Below are 22,390 nucleotides of genomic sequence, written 5' to 3' on the forward strand. Positions count from 1 at the left end.
TTTTAAAGTTTTTCTCATGTTTATCATTTACTGTTCTGATGATAGGCGATGAAATTACAAAATTTACATCCCGTTCAAACGTATTAATTAATTAATTAATTCGTGTAAGTAAATTATTTTTATGAGGTAGAACATGAATATTATGTTGTATGTAACGTAGACAATAGATACCACCATACAATGTTACACTTCATTGTTTACTATGCACATATTTTAACATGCAAATAGCATAAATTTGTTCACACAATTGTCCTTATCACTACGCCAAAAAAACCTTGAAATGTCCATACGTATTAATTCAATTGGAAAATAAACTTATCAACTAGGTACGAATAAACACGTTAAATGATGAATATACACACATTATATAAAATCATAATTCTGAAACGATATAGATATCTTCAGACTGATCTTAAGATGCTACCGTCATGGTGCGCGGTGTTAATAGACGCTAGTATCACGGTGTGGTGTTTGTTTGGGCGTCCCCTACCCCATGGCTCGCCTCAGTCCGTGGTATAGTTCGCTAGTGACTAGTGTACCACACAACGTCGCGCGCTCAGCTTGCCGCGCCGCAACCGCTGACCTACAAACCGACAGAATTTGTGAATAACATAACCGATCCCGGTTTTCCGTGCAACAACAAATCGTGAACCGACGGAATAAGGTCTAGTGAAGTGGTTGTGTGGTTTTGATCGTTATCACAGTGGAATGTTATGGTGGACGGAGACCTTTCTAACTTAGATTCAAGATTGTTTGTGTGATGTTTTGATGCCCACCTGTTGGAGTTTTGATAGGATGATTCATATTCGCATCGTCATTTCATAGATTCGCCGGTGTTATCGATTTTATTGCAATCCACGTGATAGAATGATAAACAAACAGATGTTTTGAAGTCATCGCGTTGTCAGTTAGTCAAAATACGGTAACTACCACACCATTATTTTATTATTTGTTGTGATATTACCAATTATGTATAACAATACCTAAAACATAAAAAAGTATTTTGTTTAGTATAAGAGACTCCGATCCCACAGGCAAACTGTATACAAACAGTTTTGTGGGACTCATTGTAAAACTACAACTAATATGTAAGCTTAATAAATAAAATAAATAATAAATTGCCCCACTGTAACGAGAAAAAAAATACGAGTAAAAGTTACTGTCATATCTATCAAATACATAACTACATAACAGATTAAAGAGGTTCATAATAAGATGAAAATTAAATCTTTAATTGGTATTTTTATAGGTAATGTGATAACATTATGCTTTGATTGCTTTCAGTAGGTACCTAAGCGCATTGCATGTGACGCTAGCTATTAAGTGCCTACCTTCTGGTAGTACATTCTTAACTGTTATTATACAATATATACCTACGTAGGTTCATACAGATGAAGAGTTCCTGGAAAAATATGAAACAATTAAGTACTTGCATATTTCCTTGAAGGTTGAGTCACAAAATTCAGGTGTTTATTTCATAATAGTATTATCTAATGAATAACTTTGATAATAAATAACATTAGAGTGGAGCACACCTGCTCACCTACCTCGTTTCTGAAAATCACAGATAAAAATATTAAAACTACGATTTTTCCCGACAGTCACGGATGTTTTATAGTTCAATGATAACGATTTAGAGAAAAAGAAAGAAAACTTTGTCTTTGTAGAAAACATTATTCTTTCCTGTAAAAAATTTAAGTTTTTGAAGTTAAGTCCGTTCCATATTTCGGATTTCTCACCGGTAAAGCAATACACATACCACCCACAATATATTGCCTAACACTTCCTACATTCTCCAAAACATACCATGAGTTTAAAAGACAACTTGAATATTTTATAATAATCTATGTCTTACGCAACGTCTTAGTTAAAACCAATTCATATTTGATCATGTGGCTGGATAGATTAACTGAGATTAACCCATATAATATTCTAATCATTAAAAGAATACGGGGACCTAATTAAATTAAGGTGGAAAAAACTTATCTATTAAAAATGATGCACTGTTAAATTTACTTCAATATTGCAGACAACGTCAGTAAGGCCTTGGTTTTCTATTTACGCCGTAGGTCGCGTCCAGCGTCACGCCGTAGGCCGCGTCACAATGCTCACTATAGAAATGTACTGATGCGGTCTCCCTCACACGCCGACGTTGGCGCGTAGACGTAGTGAGAATCGTGACGCGGCCTACGGCGTGACGCTGGACGCGACCTACGGCGTAAATAGGAGACCCGGGCCTCAGCTAGCCTTTACCGTTTAGGAGTAATTTGGTGCTATCCTTACTGGACCTTTTTCATTGCTCGTCAGTGTATTTTGGAGGAGTCGACGCAGCAAACAACAACTTCAGAAAAGTACACTCACGGGCAATGAAAACGTTCCACTCACAAAATTCCTACAAAATTCGACACCAAACAAACCTATTTTTTTTCTATATTTAATTTAAAATTTTAATAAAATATCTACGTTTTAAGTATAAATAATATCCTGATGCGCTGTTAAATGTACTTACTTTACTTAAATATTTCAGACAGCGTCGTTAAGTTAGCTTTTTTCCGTATAGGAGTAGGTATAATTTGATGATTTTTGCAATGGAACTTTTTCATTGCCCGTGAGTGTAGCCAACCATTGCCACTGCCGAGCCGCTGTTTCTATTTCTTAAACTTTAGCTATGGCTACTGCTAAAGTTGCATCATCTGTGCTCGGAAAACTTTCCATTACTTGGTGTCAAGGTCGGTCAACATTTTCTATGGTGTTGTATTTAGGTTGGTAGTGGAATAAACGTAACACTGTAGAATTAACAATCAGTGTACCTTTCGCGAACTTGTTTTGTCAACTATTTTTGGATTAAAAATGTATGAAATTTGACACTAATTATACATTATTTTTAAACGTTATTTCGTTTTAACTTCGTGATAGGGCCCCAGTTTGTTATTCCGTGCGAAATAAGATCCAAAAGAGATTATGTATTTAGGTGGTGTCTATTGTAATGTCTGTGTTATTGTCATGTAAGTAATGCTAATGACATTTGACAAACGGAACTTAAAATTTTGCTTATACAAGGAACTTTTACTTGTTTAGTTGGTGTATACTGAAACCTTGGTTGAGTCCTTTAGACTAAAATTACCGGTATCCTGAAAACCCGTCTGCAACAAAAAATAGGTCTACAGATACATGGTGAAAAATTATCTTTTCTTGGCCTACAACGGTAAGTATCACCTATATTTTCGGCAAAGTAGGTTAAATTTAATTCGAATGCATCTATGTAGGTGTGCCTACAATTACACAATTATCTTACACGGAAAACGCAGGCGAAGGAACGAAGGAACCAAAGCAACCGAGAAAATTACTGAACGCATAAGTTATTACTCGTCAAGGTCTTATTTTAATGACATCTTCAATCTACTTGGAGATGACTTCATGCATATTATATTATTTTCGTTGTCACTTGGCAGAAAATAACCAGCATGAAAATAGAGTGAGGTAATAAAATGAGCATTAAACAATAGGTATAGGGGAGCTAAATTCTCAATCGCACGCCCTTCAAGTCAAGTGTTAGAATTCATTGTAAAATGTGGTAAAGTACTACACTCACAGGCAAAGAAAATGACGCCTTCTACAACATTGAAGTACCTACATTTAGAGCATCAGGATATTACCAACTAAAAATTGTAATATTTTGTCCGAATTTAAAATTAAATATGTTTGAAAAAATAGGGGTCGTTTGGTGTCGGCATTTTGTGAGTGGAACTTTTTCATTGCCCGTGAGTGTAGTTTATGACACGCCACACGCCACTGACATGACAACCGTCTTTATAGGCGGATCGTTGAGAATTGCCTTCCTTGGTGTAATTTTTCCAACTACAGTAAGGCCCTGTTTCACAATGTCTGGTTAGTTGTTGGTCAAAAAAATAATAACAGAGTGACAGCATGTAATTTATCTTACAGGTAGCCACTAACCAGACAATGTGAAACAGGGCCTAAGTACAGACCTATCAAGTCGTGTGTAAAAGTCAATTGAAAATTTGACATTATATGTTTTGGATTATGGCACATAATTATAATTCACTAGCCTGTATTTGCTGCGTGTAACCAGTCAATTTGTCACACAAAGTCAGGTTAAACCTATGATTATAATGCATTAGTACTGGTATAAAATATCATTTGTTACTTTTTCATTTGAAATTCAATAGTCGTTGTCCAAATTAACGTTTACCGCAAGCAAACATTTTTTCCTTAATTAATTTACCGGTAACCTTTATCGGGTTTGACCTAAAACTAACAGCACGAAAACTAGTAGATAATGTAAAATTTAAACAACCGAGAATCGAAATGCCACGACGCGTCGATCAATGACGCCATTCTGGGAACTACAGGGATAAGTAATCTCACCGTCGAGTTTTTTAAACTTATATTAACAACAATATATACGACCAATATGTTATTTAGAAGACAAAAACTGTTTTGCATTTGGTTTACTGTCAAACCGTTTTAAGTTCAACCTAATGACAACCATTGCCACAAACTTATCTGTTCCGGTGAGAGCGAACTAAATTGATCTATATCTCATTACTTACTAATGAATTGTATATTATAAAAGATTAGATGGGTTTATTGACACCGCAAGAGCGAATTTACAATACGAGCAAACATAAAATCTTATAGAATTATGAAATATTAGACATTTATGTGAGCTGTCACCGGAACAGATAAGTTTGTGGCACTATACCAATGGATGTTTTTGTCTTGTTTTTGTTTATTTATTTGACACACCACATCGCCCGGTTCCAGTTACTTAGAATATCCTAACTGTTCAGTAGGTAGAGTTCATGAACCTGCCTTAGTCGGTCACTAATAAAATTGTACCTGTCTACCGGGTTAGATAAGAATTTTGCTCTATATTATACTGGTTATATCCCATTGTTCTCGCGGTTCCAGTGTTAGAACATAAGGTTTTACGGCGCAGAGCACATTCGAGATATACAGGGTGCTGCAAAAAGGTTATACTAAGCCGAAACGAGCATGTCCAGCATCACCAACTAAGTTTCTATGGAAAAAGTTTTTTTTTTTTCACGAATTTTGAAATTCTGATTTCAGTTTTGGGCTTTAGATATAACATGCTGCACATGCTGGTTCCGACTTCGTATTCCCTGTTTGCAACACCCTGTATCATTATGTAGAAGGTACGAAGTAAGTTGGTACTTTAACTAAATTCATAATTATTTGTCGCTCAACGTTAACAGTAAAAAAAATGGTTGTTCAGAATGAGTCATACACAACACACACACCATTCGGCTTACTATAGGTACTAAGCTTCTGAATGTTACAAAAGTGGTAGTTTTAAAAAGATTTGGTCAACGAATTTTTAAAATTGGCTTCTCCGTAGAAGCTCTTAGTTCACGTGACTTTTTATATGAGTAGTAGATTTAATTTACACGAATTTTCAAAAGAAGTAGAATACCAGCTGATTCGGCTTACTGTAACTATACGACTTTTGCATCACCTTGTAGAAGTTTTAATTAGTTTACTTAAATATTTAAGCTAGTGGAAAACAATTAACGTTAGGTATGTGATTAATAATTATATCTACATCACCTATCGTATACTTACATAGGTATTTAATGGTAAATTAGCAATGTGACTAATGTCATATTCATGTCATATAATACTGCATTGCATGTCACAGTTCATGTTATTGACCACTCACTGACACAAAACACTGCCAGGCCAGTATCTGTATGTCAGTGTGTGTAAGTCATTTTTAGTACAAGACTACATAGATACCTACATAATGCTAACGTCTGTAATCCCTAAAGGGGTAGTCAGAGGTGTCTGCAATCAGTATTGTGACAAGAAAACGCAGACAGGAGGGTTACACTAGATTTAGAAATAAACGAACGAGAGTTGTCATAAAATCAGTATTTTTTTAACAAGTTAGCGTCACCGGCCCCAAAACCGCAGTGGTCAGGAATGGCACACTTTCTTATACTATATAAGTAGGTACACGTGACCCCACAAATCCACACATTCCGGTCTCGGGCATTCGCTATGATATAGCATGAAAACTCGCTAACGCCCGCTTAGGGCCCGAGCACAACATTGCGTGGCGACGTCACATCGTAAATATCTGCGACTGTTTTGACAGTTTTCAGGGCAAATGCTTGATTACTGACGCAGGTTTTTGCGATGCGACCTCGCTACGCAGTTTTGTGTCCGGGACCTTACTCCGAGCCTTACTTTTTCTAGATAAAGTGACCCCCCAGGCCATAATAATTATTAATATGGCCAAGTCCAAGCTCGTGCCCGTGCCCTACTTCATGGAGCGGTAATGGCGCACAAACAGGGTCAATTTGTTCGATCCCGCACGTTTGCGTCTTCGAGAGATGCCTCCATTTCTATTAATGTCAATAGTCATAACATTCTTCGCTCATCTGGCTAAGTCTTTGTTTTTAAAGATGGCTCAGGAGTTGGATCGATCCTTGACCTACAAAGCCCATTGCACCAACACAAAGATGAAAGTGGCCGCAAGAAACAACATTCTTCGTCGCCTGACCGGTAGAACTTGGGGGGCTCACCCGCATGTCCTACGAACCTCAGCCCTAGCCTTAAGTTACTCCGCGGCAGAATACGCATGCCCAGTATGGAACAACTCGGCTCACGCTGGGAAGGTGGACATCGCGCTTAATGAGACCTGTCGGCTGGTTACAGGCTGCTTAAAACCAACTCCGACTGATAAGCTATACCTGCTCGCTGGAATAGCACCGCCAGCGGTTCGCAGACAGGCCGCTGCGGCCAAAGAGCGCTGGAAACAACTGAACGACTTGCGCCATCCTCTGTATGGTCATGTTCCAGTGCAGCAGCGCCTTAAATCACGCAGAAGCTTCGTCACAACCGAACCGCTGACTAACGAGACAGCGCAGGAGTTCAGGTTGAGCCGCTGGAGAGCCGATACTTCCCACTTGCGTCAGTTTGTCCAGCCAGCCGAGGAGCTGCCTGCTGGAGGGGGTGAAGAGTGGTCTGTATGGAAAACTCTAAACCGCCTCCGGGCTGGCGTTGCCCGGACGAAGGACAATTTAAGGCGATGGGATATGCTCCCAGCCAATGCCAGCACTCTATGCAGTTGCGGAAGCCTCCAGACAACGTCACACCTTATAGTGTGTCCTAATGCCCCAAAATGCAGTCAAGGAGACCTGATGAAGGCCAATGATCTCGCAATAAGAGTAGCAAAACACTGGAGGAAGCTAGCTTAGTGCATTTTACACGATAGAAGAAGGCTCAGGAGTTTCTTACTGCCGTTCTTCCCCTAAGACAGAAAGAGCCCCCCCTTATCCGAACGGAGAGCAGTTGTAAAAATTGGCGTTCATCAGAAAATTTCATATTTATACGATTAATAAAAATATTCGACTTTGACTTTGAAAGAGGGGTTTACACTTTACACTGGTGCTGGTGACTAAAGATAGGTAATCGTCCACCTTTCGGCATGGTACGCAACGGACGCATCCCATTCAGTATTCTCTGTATAGAAATTCACATAAGTGCGTCCACTTCATATGCATTGCCGACGCCGTTCTTATATAAATTAAATATTACAAATTCATACTTAGGTACCTCATTCCTTATTGAGTCTACTAGTGAAATGTAGGCCGGAAATCGTATTCCTAAAAAGGTAATCTTAGTTATTTACTATTTACCTACCGAAGCAGATAAGAAAAGCGTAGGCGGAGTAAACACAGATTGATATTAGTTACAGTTCGAACCACGTAAGTTGACCAATGCGCAGCATACAGCATACACAACTTTGTAGGTCTCTGAGGAGCGGCAGAAAATTCAGTCGGTATTATGAGTGAGGACAAAAAGCCTCTTTTGGTATCATTCGTTTTTAAATATACATAGCGTATTATACCTTTTTACTATTTTGATCATCTTTCATTATACAACGTGTACGGTGGCCTGCGCCTAAAAGTAATCAGGCGAATTGGAAACAGTAATGCCATCTAGTAACCAGCTTGTAAATATAAGTTACGGGGCGGTGGCGGTAATAATAACAGCATAATGATAGCATATTTCGAGAGCGCTATCATGGTCGGTGATAGTCTGAGTGGTTAAGCATTCATGAATTGATGCGGCGGCATGAGGTCCCTGTGTTCAAGTCCTCCACTAAATAGTAAAACTATTGGTTTTTATTTTTAAATGCCTTTTAACATTCTTGATATCAGTAGTAAGCACCGATAAGTAATATTTAGAAGCCAAAGCGATTTATAAAACGTTGAGTGGAACGCAAGTGTTGTATTGTCTCAAAGAACTTTGGGATTCATGATCACATATACTTAATATATTATAATAATAATATATAGTTCTACCCTCAATCTTATGAGAACAACTCAATAAATAAAAAGAAGCAAGTTTTAGTTAGTCGTCCGCTACATTGCACCTGACTGCTACTAACTATTGTAGATTATTGATCCCATCAAGTGTGTTATTGATTAACAATCAATTTAAATTTAGTTTTTTAAATACTAACAAACCCTTAATCGAATTAAAAAATTAAAAAAAGAAAGTAAAGGAAACTTCTATCATATTATGATCTTTAAAGTCACAAAAAACAATAACAGGATGCGAAGTAAGTATCAACAAATTCGTAATAACTCATGCGGCACCGCCGCGCCACGCCTTAACAACTACACCACAGTCACTATGACGAAATTGTAAGAAATTAACTACCTAATATACACAGTAGTAAAAACAGCGAATACAAACAATATCGTACTGCTCAAACACTCTTACTTATAGAACAACAACATGCACTTATCAAAACACACGTCCAATACGTTGTAGTTACAAGGTTTTTACTAGATGGCATCACTGTGAGGACCGTGCCTGCATACTTTTAGGCGCAGGCCACTGTACATAGTGTACACCTGCGATTACTCATAAAGATTATATTAATGTCTCCGTTTACGGAGAAAATAGTATGGAGTCATACCTACAATACTTTTATCATTACCAATTGATAAAATTTCATTGAAAACAAGCAGACGTTAGTGTCTGCTCTTTTGTGGCTGCCGTGCCGAAGATTCTGGATTTGATTCCCGACCAGTTGCTACATTTTACAGCAGTCTAATGTATCTTTTACCAAGGCAAGGGGCAACGATATCCTACATAAATCAGAGTTTCCGAATTTTTACTCCACTATTGTGCACTCTTGGTTCAATATAATGTATTCCTATCCTAGTACGGCTTCAACCTTCGTATGAAAACCACGCAACCACATCAGATCTAATACGTGTAACGCAATATCAACAAATTTCAGACTCCAATACCTTAGTAAGAACCAAAGATGTCGCCAGGCCAGCAGTGCGTTACGGCCTGCGACGTTTCAATAAAAAATGGACTCCCTTACTCTGGATATAAAGATGAAAATCAGAACAATAGCCCAGTGACTAAAAAGGCCAGTGATGAAGAAGTGAATCCAAAGGAATTTGACATTTCAGTGTATGAGGCTCTCGACTTTAAGGCCCAGATTCGGTGGCCTGATCTCATAGTGCAAGTGTTGTTACATCTAGTGTCTTTGTGTGGACTGTACCTGATTATCACGAATAGTGTGCGCTTTTACACAACACTTTTCGGTAAGTCGTTTTTCTATAATTATTATACACTCACGGGCAATGAAATAGTTCCAGTGAGAAAAGCACCAAATTACTCCTTAATGGCGCCTTCTGGAACATTGAAGTACTTGCATAAAACAGAGCATCAGGATATTACCAACTAAAAAAGTTAATATTTTGTTTTAATTTCAAATTAAATGTTTGAAAAAATTAGGGTCGATTGGTGTCAGCATTTTGTGACTGGAACTTTATCGTTGCCCGTGAGTAAGTAATTACACTTAAGGCTAAAAGTTTTTATATAAGTACAGGTAGGTAATTATTTAGTAAGCTGAAAGGGGGAAAGCTGAAATCAGTAGGCAAAACAACTTTAGCATGGACTCAATTTCCATACAAACTTACATTATTTCATAGTATGGACTTAAGAGTTTTTGCCACTTTCAAAGTTTCAAAGAACAAGTTTTGTTCAGAATGGCGAGTTGGTTCACCATTTTTTGGATGCGCGGTGTAGAATAGCAGTCACGTAAGAACCACTATAATAAAGTTTAGGAAAAAAAGAAGAATTAAAAAGTGTAAGTACTTAGTACAGTACCTACTTACTTATTTTTGAAGCCCAGTGTAGTTCTCTTGGTAGCAAATTAGCAATACTTACCAATGATTATACGAATTAGGTAAGTACTTACCTAATTGAGTATCGTTTTGGATGCGCTGATTTGGCAGAAATGTATGGCATCTACGAGATTATAGGTCGTTAACGCTGTCAAGCATTGAATGAAATCCAGATAATCCAAACAAGGTATCCTACCTACTTACTTCTTTATATTAAATAACTACTTAGTTAATTTAATTACTTAATGTAAAAAAAAAATGTTCGCATGTGAGAAATTACGTTCCTAAGTGGGTAAGTAGGAACCTACAAAAATAAACACCTTACTCTCTTCATTACCAATGGTTGAACAAAGTTGAAGTGTTGGGAAGTTGTTATGAACTTATTGAACATAGGTATTGCTCGCTCACTGCTTGTTGCGTTTGACTTTTCCGACGCCGACGAACAAATAAATAAAAATTGCCCCCCTTTTAAAACGAAGACTAAATATTGTTCTAGTTTAGTTTATTAGAAATCTCGACTATAACGGGTTCCAAAGCAGAACTATATTTAGTTTACGTTTTATAATAAGCATGTGGTCTGACAAGCGGATCGTGAGACAAATGTACGAACGATGGGAATGTTATTGTTTTGATTACCTACTTATTAAATTATTTTAACACCGCATTTTTCTACATTGATGATTCTAAACTTATTAAGCAAATATGATATACCTAGATAGGTAGATACTTAAGCAAGTTTATCAGAAGTATAAAAGATTGTGTTTTCTGACTATCTATAATATACCTAGGCGCATAGGTACTTATGCAGGGTTAAAACCACATAAGATTTTAAAATAAGCCGTAAAAAACACATCGATGCGGCGCGGCGGCGGGGCGGTGGCGATGTCTGAATGGTCTATATACCTAAAGTTAACATAATAATGAAAGAAAAGATATACTTAATAAAGAAATATATACTTATAATATTTTTTATTTCACAACACGGATTAACTGTACTCACAAGTTAAATAAAAAGGCATTACTAACCGCCTTAAAAAAAGGTATAGCAATAACTTCCATTGAGGAGTTCTTAGAGGCACATAAACAGGCACCGTCCAGAGGTAGGGTACCCACGTTGTCGTGGCAGTGAAGTAGTTAAAAACAATTTTGTTACCCATCGTTAGATCTATAGAAGATTTCAATAAAAAATCTTAAAGATCTATTCTCTTCAGAGTGTGCGAATCACATATTAATTCGAGAGGCGGTGCGCTGGAGTTTGTACCTATGCGTTTTATTAGTTTCAAACGTTACCGACAGGGGCGCTGATCAAGATGTCGTACAAATTGCTACACTGCTAACAAACAAATGACTTAAACCTTTACGCAGTTGGGTTTGAGGTAGCGTTGTTGAACAGTTCAGTGTAGAACTGCACCATTTCATTGGTGGACGCGTCTGCCTGAAGCGACGACAACTTGTAGCTGTCGCTGACGACGTCCTGGTATCGGAAGAGGAAGCGGCTCACGGGAGGCCACGCCAGGGTCGAGGCGGCTGGGGCACTGGGGAGTTATTTGTAAAAATAAATAATATCACAAATAAATTTTAACAGATGTAGGTACTACAAATACATATTCAAGGCAAGATCGCAAATAGGTACGTCCCATGGGAGAAAATAAATCATTTATCTACCTTTATGAAAATGAATCCTTACTTTGCTAAATTATTTAACAGTAAAACGTACGTACGTAGCGTTAAAATCATTGATTCGCCAAAAATATGAATGTGAAATTCGGTAAAATGCATAAATAAGCTGTAAGCCTTATGTTTTTTCACTTTGGCTCAAAAAGTGAAAAGATTTTAGTTGCATTCATGCTCATATTTCATTTTTATACCTAGGCTACGTATTAATTATGTATACATACAAATGTGTATGTATAGCTCCATAATAAGTAAGTTAAAAAATTCAACGCACCTGTTTTTCATAAAGTTGACAAGGATGTCTACAGTCCAGTCCTGCATCACGCGGTCAAAACTTCTTTCAAACACCTCCTCGGGAAAGCTAACATTGCTGTTTGGTTTAAACACGGTCGTCAAATCCTCTATATGACCAGCTTCTTCTATATCAAATCCTAGACTTTCTAGAATTCTGTTTTCTGCTCTGTAAGCAAACTGGTACAGGAATGATTCGGCTCCACCTAGCTGGGCACGCCTCTGCGCCGTGTAGATCGCAGGATATTTGAAGAGAGAATCAGAACAGAAATTCACAAACTCATCCAATGTCGCATTGGGGCCAGTAAAGTATCTATCCTTCACAACCACGGCTAGCTCAGCTTTGTTCGTCGCAGTTTGAAGCACTGAAGGCAGTGCCAAATCAGAATTAGCATCCAGCTTTCCCGGTAAATCGGTTTCATTAATACGCGCTTTCAATGACCCGCATTCTAATTCAGTGAAGCTAATCAGAAGTGGGATTTCTTGACCGCGTCCGGCCGCTATGAGTTGGTCGGGATCCATGTCTATGACTCGTGTCACTCCTTCGTGAATAGATTCTACGACAGGGGCAAAGGGTGGTAGGCCTGTCTGCTCTTGTATTTGCCTGGTGGCCTCTATGTACTGGTTGGTGTCGGCTGCCAGGAGCTGTTGGTAGATGGCGTCTGGGTCTGTGGCGTTGATGCCCATGAGGGTGAGGAAGCTGGTGGCGACGGTGGCCGCGAACTCTGGCTCGTAGTTGTAAAAGCTTCGGACAGCAGAGCCGCTCATTAAGATTGCTCTGTAAATAATTTAAAATATTTTATTGTAATTTAGCTTTGCCCAGCACCCTATGGGTTCGTAAAGAAAAGACACTCTATGGGATTAACTAATGGTGTTGCGCTAAGGTATCTAAAGATATTTGCGATAAGTAGGTATAAAAATTAACGAACGGGTACTATTACTATGTATTTTATATGATACATTTAATATATCAGGGGTGACTCGCAAGCAAACCACACACTTTTCGCTGTACATTAATTGTACTCACGAGATAGATCGCAAATGTATTATAATATTGTTATGTATATATGTACCTACTTACTTTTGAAACAAACTTCTATCCTGAGTGAGGGGTGAGAGAGTCAGCAGGTGGACGCAGGCTGCGCCGGCACTCTGACCGAAGATTGTGACGTCATTAATGTCGCCTCCGAATCTCTTCCCGTTCTTCTGCACCCACCGGAGAAGATACAGCTGATCGCGAAGGCCATTGTTTCCAGGCACTGATGACGTGTTCAAAGACAAGAAACCAAGTGCCCCCAATCTAAAAAAAAGGCAAATAATATTGAGAAAGGTCCTTGGTGACTAACAATTCAGCTAGGCAGATTAGCATTCGTGGTAAATCTAGGGATTAGCACAAGTCACCTAGTGCTGATAATAGGTAATTTGCAGATAAATAGAGTATCTACCTACTTATTTATATTCATAAACCTTCACAGCTCTAATAATGCACAAATAATATATTAGGTATATTAGATGTCTTCATTTTAAAACGGTGATGCATGAAAATTGCTACATAAAAAAAAATACAAATAAATAAAAAAAAATGAAAGGATACCTCCTCAAGTGACACATCAGCTGTCGCTTACGTCCACAGGACACTGGGCAGTCAGCGATTGACAACTTATGTGACTGGCTAATCCCTTTTCACATGCTTTTCACCGCTAAGAAGATGAAGTCTTCAAACCCGCTTTAAAACGGACTGACTTTAAATAGAGCAGCAATACAAGACACATACCTGTAGTTGAACGTGACGACCACGACATCCCTAGTCAAGAAGTATTCTGGTCCATGGATGTCAGAGTCTCCAGACCCCACGGCGAATCCTCCTCCGTGGATGTACACTAGGATTGGCAACCTCTTCTTCCTTGGGATTTTACCTCCCGCTAGTGGGACGTAGACATTGACATTCAAGCAATCCTCGGCGATCCCTTTCGGTTCCATCAAAGGTCCGTAAATTATTATGGACTGAGGGCAAATGGAACCCTCTGACGAAGCGTCTAAGTAGTCATCCCACGACTTAGCTTTTCTAGGTTTCTGTGAAATAAATTAATGGTTCTGCTGGCAATTATTATATAAGTACCTATTGTAAAGTAATATCATGCTTCTCTACTAACACACTTACGTAATTTCAAAATTCTGAGACGGTAAATTAGGTTCTTAAAATGGGTTCCAAGAAAATCTTGTAAGTATTAGGTAGGTAATGAAATAAAAAAAAGTTTAAGTACAATACTTTGTATCTCAATTCGCCAAGCGGTGGTCTGGCATACGGCACTCCTCGGAAACTTCCAAATGTGGTGTTCTTATAATGCCTGACCTCTCCACAAACCAAACCGCTATTTGTTTTCACAGGTAAGCCATTGTCGCAGGTTTTCTTAAATTCTCTGTTGCTGTAATCTGAAGCTGAAGACCCTGTAGTAATTATGGGACAGTTAGCCAACTTTTCTTAGGTGTAAAGCAATCGGATTTAGCAATAGTCACTTAGCCCAGGGAACCTAGGTGGGATAATACTGGATTATGCCAGTTAACATTGAACCTGACTATAGGACAATATAATAAGTATTAGTATCTAATTATAAATTTATTTCTATTATAATTACTTACCAGCAATAAAGAGGATGATAGATGCAAACCAGAGTACAGCCGCCATTCTTATATAATTTAATTTAATTATGTATGTAAGTATAATAAAAATTTAATAACGCGAAAGTATTACAATGTTACAGTCATTATGAAATAACTTTTATGATGAGAAGTATACACAGACACAGGCCTAGTAATTATTAATCGATGACTGTAGATAGTAGATTAAATATAGTATCGCTAAATTTGTGCGCTATCATACCAGATAAAGAAATTGTAAAATAACTTTTATTATTCTTAATCTAAAAACCTTTCATTAGTTCAAATGTGTACTAAATGAACTAAACACGATTAATGTGATCGACTTATCTTGTAATCAATGTCATAATTAGTCAATTATGTAATTATCGAGGTATATAGGCTTATAGACAAAAATGCGTTGCGACGTCGCATCGCAAAAATCTGCGACTGTTTTACAGTTTTTCAGGGCATATGCTTGATTACTGTCGCAGGTTTTTACGATGCGACGTCGCAACGCAGTTTTGTTTACAAGCCCTAATCATCGGTTTTAACTAAATTAAATGTTACATTCATGGCTACACTACTAATCAATCATAATTATAAGTACGTAATAATCATACTTACCTAAGTATGTAAATTTACCTATTTATTTGGCTGATATGCCAAAGTTCTGGGTATATGTATACATTGGAAAAGATCGCGTTTAGGCGACAAGTCCGCCCTGGTATACTAGTTTAATTTAATCTTTTACTGTAAACTTACAGTAAAACAGTAGTACTTGTACCTATGTATTTTGTATACAATAAATTGTAAAAAAAAATACTTACGTAAACGTATCGTGATAATATTATCACCACGATTCCTACTTGAGATTTACCCCCGAACCTTCGGAATCGAGCCCCTGGTTATGATAAATGGAACAGGTGCTCATATAATAGGTACCTGATTTTCATGTCCAAGTCGCAATGGTCACGTGATGTTCACGTGACTATAAAAGTGCACCCACACAATCCACCACGTGCTAACATTTTCCCTCTGCAATATTGGCATGCTAGTGCTCAACTTTGCGTAAACTGGAAACAAGTCCTACACAGGCAAAAAGGATAAAATATTCTAATGACTGCCGTATTCATTTATAATGTCAGTAGCAATAGCAAAACAATAAGATGTTCATCTAATTCATTTCAGAAATCTGAAGTTACGTGAAAATCTCTTCTAGCCTCAGATTTTTTATTGTACATCGTTTCGAATAATGAGTAAAGCAACGAAAATAATACTTTTAGAACACACTGTATAATTTATAATAATTTTCCTTGTTACAGCTTTAGCAACAATCTACACATCAGGGTTCGGTATAACGGCGGGGGTCCACAGGCTGTGGTCACACCGCGCGTACAAGGCCAACACGCCGCTCCGTGTGATACTAGCCTTACTATTCACTATTACGGGTCAGGTGAGTTGCACCATTAGCAGATACAGTCGTACTTTTATATTATGCCTTAATGATAATTATTTATTGATCTCTAGGCTAGGTGAAAATACCCTTTGAAGATTAAATAGGTCATCTGGGAAACGCCTAACAAGTCACTTTAAAAGACACAACCTCTCTTACTACACTCGTGAGCTACGAAAAAGTTCTAGTTACGTATGAAACGGGAATGGCAAACGGAACTTTTTCATTCGTCATCACGCCACGGCACGGGTCTCCTTCCAATGAAGGAAGTGGGGCTTTAGGCCTAGTCCACCACGCTGGGTTACTAGCAAGTGTGAGTTACTTTTTCATTACTCGCGAGTACATTTCCTCCTGTCTTCTTCCAGAGAGACATCTACACATGGGCACTCGACCACCGCGTGCACCACAAGTACTCGGAGACCTGCGCAGACCCACACGACGTGAGACGCGGCTTCTGGTTCGCGCACGTGGGCTGGCTGGTGCTGACGCCGCACCCCGCTGTGGAAGATCGCCGCCGCGCGCTCCGGGAGGTGTCTAAGGACCTGGATAGCGATCCGGTGGTGTACTGGCAGAAGATGTACGTCTTTTGGTCACTAAGACATACTTATGTGTGTGAAGTATCCACGATTCGGTGGTCTCTTGGTAGAAGATGTAGGTCTTTTAGTATCTAAGTCATATATCGCGCGGCTTCTGGTTCGCGCACGTGGGCTGGCTGGTGCTGACGCCGCACCCCGCCGTGGAGGACCGGCGCCGCGCGCTCCGGGAGGTGTCTAAGGATCTGGATAGCGATCCGGTGGTGTATTGGCAGAAGATGTAGGTCTTTTAGTTTGCTTATTAGACATACATGTGTGTCCACAGACCTGGACACTGGACAATGATCCGGTTCCAGTGGTTTAACTACTAGCAGAAAATGTACCTAGGTCTTTTGGTATCTAAGATATTCTATGTGTGGAAGTGTCCATAAACCTGGACGGTGATGAAGTGGTCTATTGGCAGATGATGTATCAATGTAATGGCAATACTTTTGGTATCTAAGACATATAACATATGTGTGGAAAGACTTGTGTCCATAGCTTTGGACACTGGACCTTTCTCCGGTGACTACTGGCAGAAGATGTAGGTCCTTTGGTATCTAAGACATATAACATATGTTGGAAAGACTTGTGTCCATAGCTTTGGACACTGGACCTTTCTCCGGTGACTACTGGCAGAAGATGTAGGTCCTTTGGTATCTAAGACATTGGTGTGTGGAAGTATATACAGACCTGGATAGTGATCCGGTGGTCTATTGGCGGAAGATGTAGTTGGTCTTTTAGTTTACTTATAAGACATATACTGTGTGGAAGTGTCCACAGACCTGGACACCGGACATGGATCCAGTGGTTTACCGACAGAAGATGTACTTAGGTGTTTTTGTATCTGAGTCATATAGCCGAACGAGTGAACAGGCAGGCAGGTTTCTAACGGGTTTACTCTTTAATGTGTGCCTCCGACCGATTCCCCGATAGCAGCTTCGCATACCTCAAGTACTGATAAACTAATTTCGTTCATCACAATACTATTCTCATTCATACCTCATTGTTCCAGACTATTCATCCCGCTGTTCGGTATCCTGAACGTGGCCCTTCCCATCTGGATCCCGGTGCACTGCTGGGGCGAGTCGGTGGTGAACGCCTTCATCGTCAGCTTCGTGCTTCGGTTCACTGCCACCCTCAACATAGCATATTCTGTCAACAGCTTCGCACATCTGTGGGGAAACAAGCCTTATGACAAGTGAGTGCAGTGGTTATGATCTTATGATTGTTGAAATCTCGTTGAAATGTACGAGCCGTTTTTTGAACCGTGGTCAACTTTAACCATTAAGTACTCAAGTCACGTGTAAAGCATCGAACAGCTACATACGAATTTTGTTGGTTTTAACTAATGGTTGGCATTTTTGACCAATGCTGGTTGAGTTAACTGCGAACCTTAACTCGTTTATTACAAACCGACTATTATACTCACCAGGTTTTATTGTTTTGATATATTTTGAAAAAATCCTTGTACACATACATAGTATAAGTTTGTCCGGAACGACCTCCTGAGTCCCCTCCTTCCGTACTTCTTTTACAAGAACCTGTAAACAAACGCACACAAAACAACTCAGAACCCCTCACCTGTTCCAGGTTCATCTCTCCCGTGGAGAACCAGGTGGTGTCGCTGGCGGCGCTGGGCGAGGGCTGGCACAACTACCACCACGTGTTCCCGTGGGACTACCGCACCTCGGAGTTGGGGAGAGTGAATATCTCTACCAACTTCATCGACGCCTTCGCTAAGATCGGCTGGGCTTACGACCGTGAGTTTTTTTTTTGGTATTTTGTTTTTTTGCGCCAGTTTTCACTGCTAGTGTCAAGCAAGATTATGAGTGAAAACTGAGTAAACTACAGATGTAAAAGTCTAATTTTATTTATTTGATGATAAAAAAACTGATGTATACGCAATTTTTTTACAAGCTTGGTACTCTTGGCTCTTTTTGTCTTAGGTGCCTATACATTAAGTATAAGTTATTAAGCCTATACATTAACCCCCTTATTCATAGAAAAGTTACAATACGTTTTAACTAATAAACTGTTTTGTCCCTCTCTGTCAAAGAACAAATTGTTCTTTGTTGGAGAGGGACAAAACAGTTTATTAGTTAAAACGTTTTGTAACTTCTCTATGAATAAGGGGGTATGTATTCAACACCCAAAACGTTAATTAAGGCAACACTGTATGTAGAATACATAGTATACTCTTTGTAATTTCTCACACTTTTCTTGTTCATTCATTTAGCCCTACCAGTTAAAGAAAAACATATGTTACCCTGTGCAAAGTTAGCAGTAAAGTAATTGGGCGCCCATAGAACGATTTGTGCGAGTAATTTGATTCTAATTTACCCTTCGCTATCGTGGTGGAAGGATTAATTAATTAGTTGGATTTAATCAGTGTTTGGAGTGATCAGTGGCTGCTGGCTATGTACAAGGTGTCTCACAGCGATGCTACACGTAGAAAAAGTAGATTAAATACTTAAAATAGGAGAGCAGAAGTAGGACATAGGACACACTTTACTGGAAGGTGCCTTAACAATGCAAGCTGAATTAATAGAATTTAGAAGTTACCTTTAAAGCTACATCATTATTTTTTTTATATATAGCATGAGCGCTATGACGTTTGATTGACAGATCCTTTTACCAGTTGAATTCATAAAGTGGGATTTTCCATGAAAACGAACCACAGACCAACTACAAATAGACTGGCAATCGCCATGTGCACTATTATCTTTCTCACTCAAACCATAGATGTTGCCGACAAAAAAATAAAACCTAAATATGGGGAAATTTAACTTATCATAATAGCAAAAACAAAACTTGAGTATATCGTCGGTTGATAGGAAAAAGACACTAAAGGCAAATTTTTCAATAGCCAGATAAAAGTTTTGCTGGGAAATAATTTTGATGCTGTTGCGTCTCAATGTTTCTCAATGTTTGTATTACCCAGATAACATTTATCTGAATATTGAAAAATCAGCCTTAGTGAGTTTTTCCTGTCAACCGACGATATAAGAAAAAAAACTTTACTCATACTTATTTGATTTCAATATAATTATTTTATATACAGAAACTGAGTGGATTGTATGATTCATTGTCTTCGTCCAATCGAAACAATCCTCTTCAAAATGTGCCGAACACAATTTTTGTATGTTTCTTTGGTTCCCAATTTGTGCGACCGGTAATGTCTATCCATTTTCTTGATAATTTTTTTTCTGTCGGAAACCTATGAAGCAGAGATAAATGGATGAGCATGAGCATTATAATCGTGGGCCAAATATGTGATGGGGTTTTTTTAAAGGAAACACGTATTTCGTATCAATACAATAAACTTTATATTATACAGAAGAAATCACACATAGAAGAAAAAAACGAAACGAACGTTTCCTCACAATGAGAGGCACCTCATTCGAAAGAGGAGAATGACTTCTACAAAATACAATCTTCACAAAAACCGAATTCGTGCGCCCCATTTGTAAACCCAACTCGAGTCCGTTACAATTTCTAGTATTTTCTTTGCATACTATAATATTTGTGGGTAAAATAAATTTTCAATAACTTGCAACACCATGTGATTTGTTATGATATGGTACCTCGTAATTTTTACTTAAAACTGATACTAAAAGACCTTACAGTATTAAAATTAGTATCGTTTTATATTAAAATCGAGCCAATAGATAGTACTATGATGAATGTAAGCTTGTTAAACTTGATAGTATCTACTTACATGTGAAAATATATCTCATCCATCATTCCATCGTGTTTTCGTTCAATATGCTCAATACAACCGAACAAAATCCACCCACCCATGTCACACACTCGTTAAGTGATGATAATAGTCTAATAAACTTAATAAACACCCACAAATCACTAGCAAATTAACAATAAATAACTTTTAGAAATTCTTTGTTGTAACTGTCAGCCTTTGTTTGTCATAGTATTCATTGTTTGGCAAAGAGAACTGCCAAAACTGACGTAAACAGGCGCCAGAGCAAAAAGGACAAAAAACCCTGTACAGCTTAACGTTTCTCTCTTACGCTTGATGTAGCTAAGCGTCTCTTTTTCGCAATGTCAGAACTGTCACGATTATACCCCTGTGAAACGAACGAATAAAAAATAAAATGTATGGATTTGACAGCTGTCATTGGTCTCGTACTATATTTTACAAGGTACAGAACAAATAGAAGCTCTCGTTTCAGTATAGTGGTCTGTCTTCAGTATTTAACTTCCCTTTCATGTAATACCGCTGTGGCTGTGACACACCCTATACAATAAACGCCTCGAGGCATCTTTGACCTCTACATCGGTATTTGTCTATGCGTCCATGTGAAACGTTAGGGCATCTATATAGATTAGGGCTGCAAAAATGTATACTTTTAATTTATCTTTTTCTCATGGCTAAACCAACTCGATGTTTTGATCAACTTTGAAATCCATGATTGCAATTCACGCTTTTAGCAAAGTAAGTATGGAAATATAAAAAAATATAAACTGCGTAACAGCTGATTTTTCGTCGCGCTATTAGTATAATTTCCTCGCGATTTTTTATTACAATGCGTTCGGTGCGCCGACAAACAAAATATGCGACTAAAATCACGCAACAAAAAAAACGCAGCGCGCGCAAAGCTTAAACCTTTGGCTCTCAAGAAAAATAAAATGACTCAATCCCAATACCATTGTAGGTAGAACCGTATTATTGTACTTAAATCTTAATATTTGTCTTTACAGTGAAGGCAGCGTCATCCGCCATGATCACGGACCGCATGAGGCGGTGCGGTGACGAGTCCCACCACCAGGAGGAACCGGACCCTGAGGACAAAACCAAATAGATTATACTTTGATAATAGTGTGTCCTTTCAACTAGAGAATGCTATCCTACTTATGCCTAGTTTCACCATAGTCTGTTAGATCATAAACACCCCGTTACATTGTAATGTCATCAATAAAATTATAGAAACGTCATCTCCATATTAAATTCTTGACAAATGTGTCAAAAGACAAAAACTAATCCCTTGTTATGATCTAGCAGAGTATGGTCAAACTAGTACTTAAGATAATAGTGTGTCATTTCAAAGTAGAGATTTATGTTACAAAAACGTAAACGTTTGTAAGTATGGTTGAGTGAATGTTTTTTACGCTTTCACGGACAAACAACTGTTTTTTTTTAATCAATTAGTTATTTAGTAAGCATAATACTTAATTATTATTAGGGTGATACCCTGGATTAACACATTTATGATAGGTACTTTTTACTTATCACGAAATTCTTAGGGAAAATACCCAATAGGCGAAGCGATGCTCATGGGAAAACCTTGTATTTAAACCGTGGATAATGTTTAAAAAGATGAGTTATAGTCAGAGTTGACTAAACAAGTAAGCCAGTTTTACTTAAGTGTACCATATTATTTGCAAAAAATAGTACAAAAATAGTCAAGCTATGATAGTTATAATATGTTATATTTAAACCAAATATTATATGCCCAAACAAATGCATCCGTGAAATCTATGTACAATAAATATAATTATACTTATGTCAGTTTCAGAGTGATAGTCATTGT

The 22,390-nt window shown here is 38.2% G+C and overlaps 2 protein-coding genes across 2 annotated transcripts; one reads left to right on the forward strand and one right to left on the reverse strand.

Annotated features, from left to right (window-relative positions):
- Positions 1–531: 531 nt before the first annotated feature.
- Positions 532–22,390, forward strand: LOC105390386 (acyl-CoA Delta-9 desaturase). Its single transcript, XM_048624402.1, has 7 exons — positions 532–664; positions 9,308–9,623; positions 16,136–16,266; positions 16,632–16,843; positions 17,854–18,039; positions 18,432–18,601; positions 21,561–22,390. The coding sequence occupies exons 2-7, from the start codon at positions 9,335–9,337 to the stop codon at positions 21,659–21,661; spliced, it is 1,089 nt and encodes a 362-aa protein (XP_048480359.1). The 5' UTR covers positions 532–664; positions 9,308–9,334; the 3' UTR covers positions 21,662–22,390.
- Positions 11,144–14,988, reverse strand: LOC125489226 (juvenile hormone esterase-like). Its single transcript, XM_048624401.1, has 6 exons — positions 14,814–14,988; positions 14,443–14,621; positions 13,948–14,246; positions 13,255–13,473; positions 12,157–12,951; positions 11,144–11,743 (listed from the first exon to the last, which is right to left on the reverse strand). Exons 1-6 carry the CDS (start codon positions 14,857–14,859, stop codon positions 11,566–11,568), a joined length of 1,716 nt encoding a protein of 571 aa, XP_048480358.1. The 5' UTR covers positions 14,860–14,988; the 3' UTR covers positions 11,144–11,565.

The sequence above is a fragment of the Plutella xylostella genome, chromosome 12, assembly GCF_932276165.1.
Source record: "Plutella xylostella chromosome 12, ilPluXylo3.1, whole genome shotgun sequence".
In the NCBI taxonomy this organism is placed as follows: domain Eukaryota; kingdom Metazoa; phylum Arthropoda; class Insecta; order Lepidoptera; family Plutellidae; genus Plutella; species Plutella xylostella.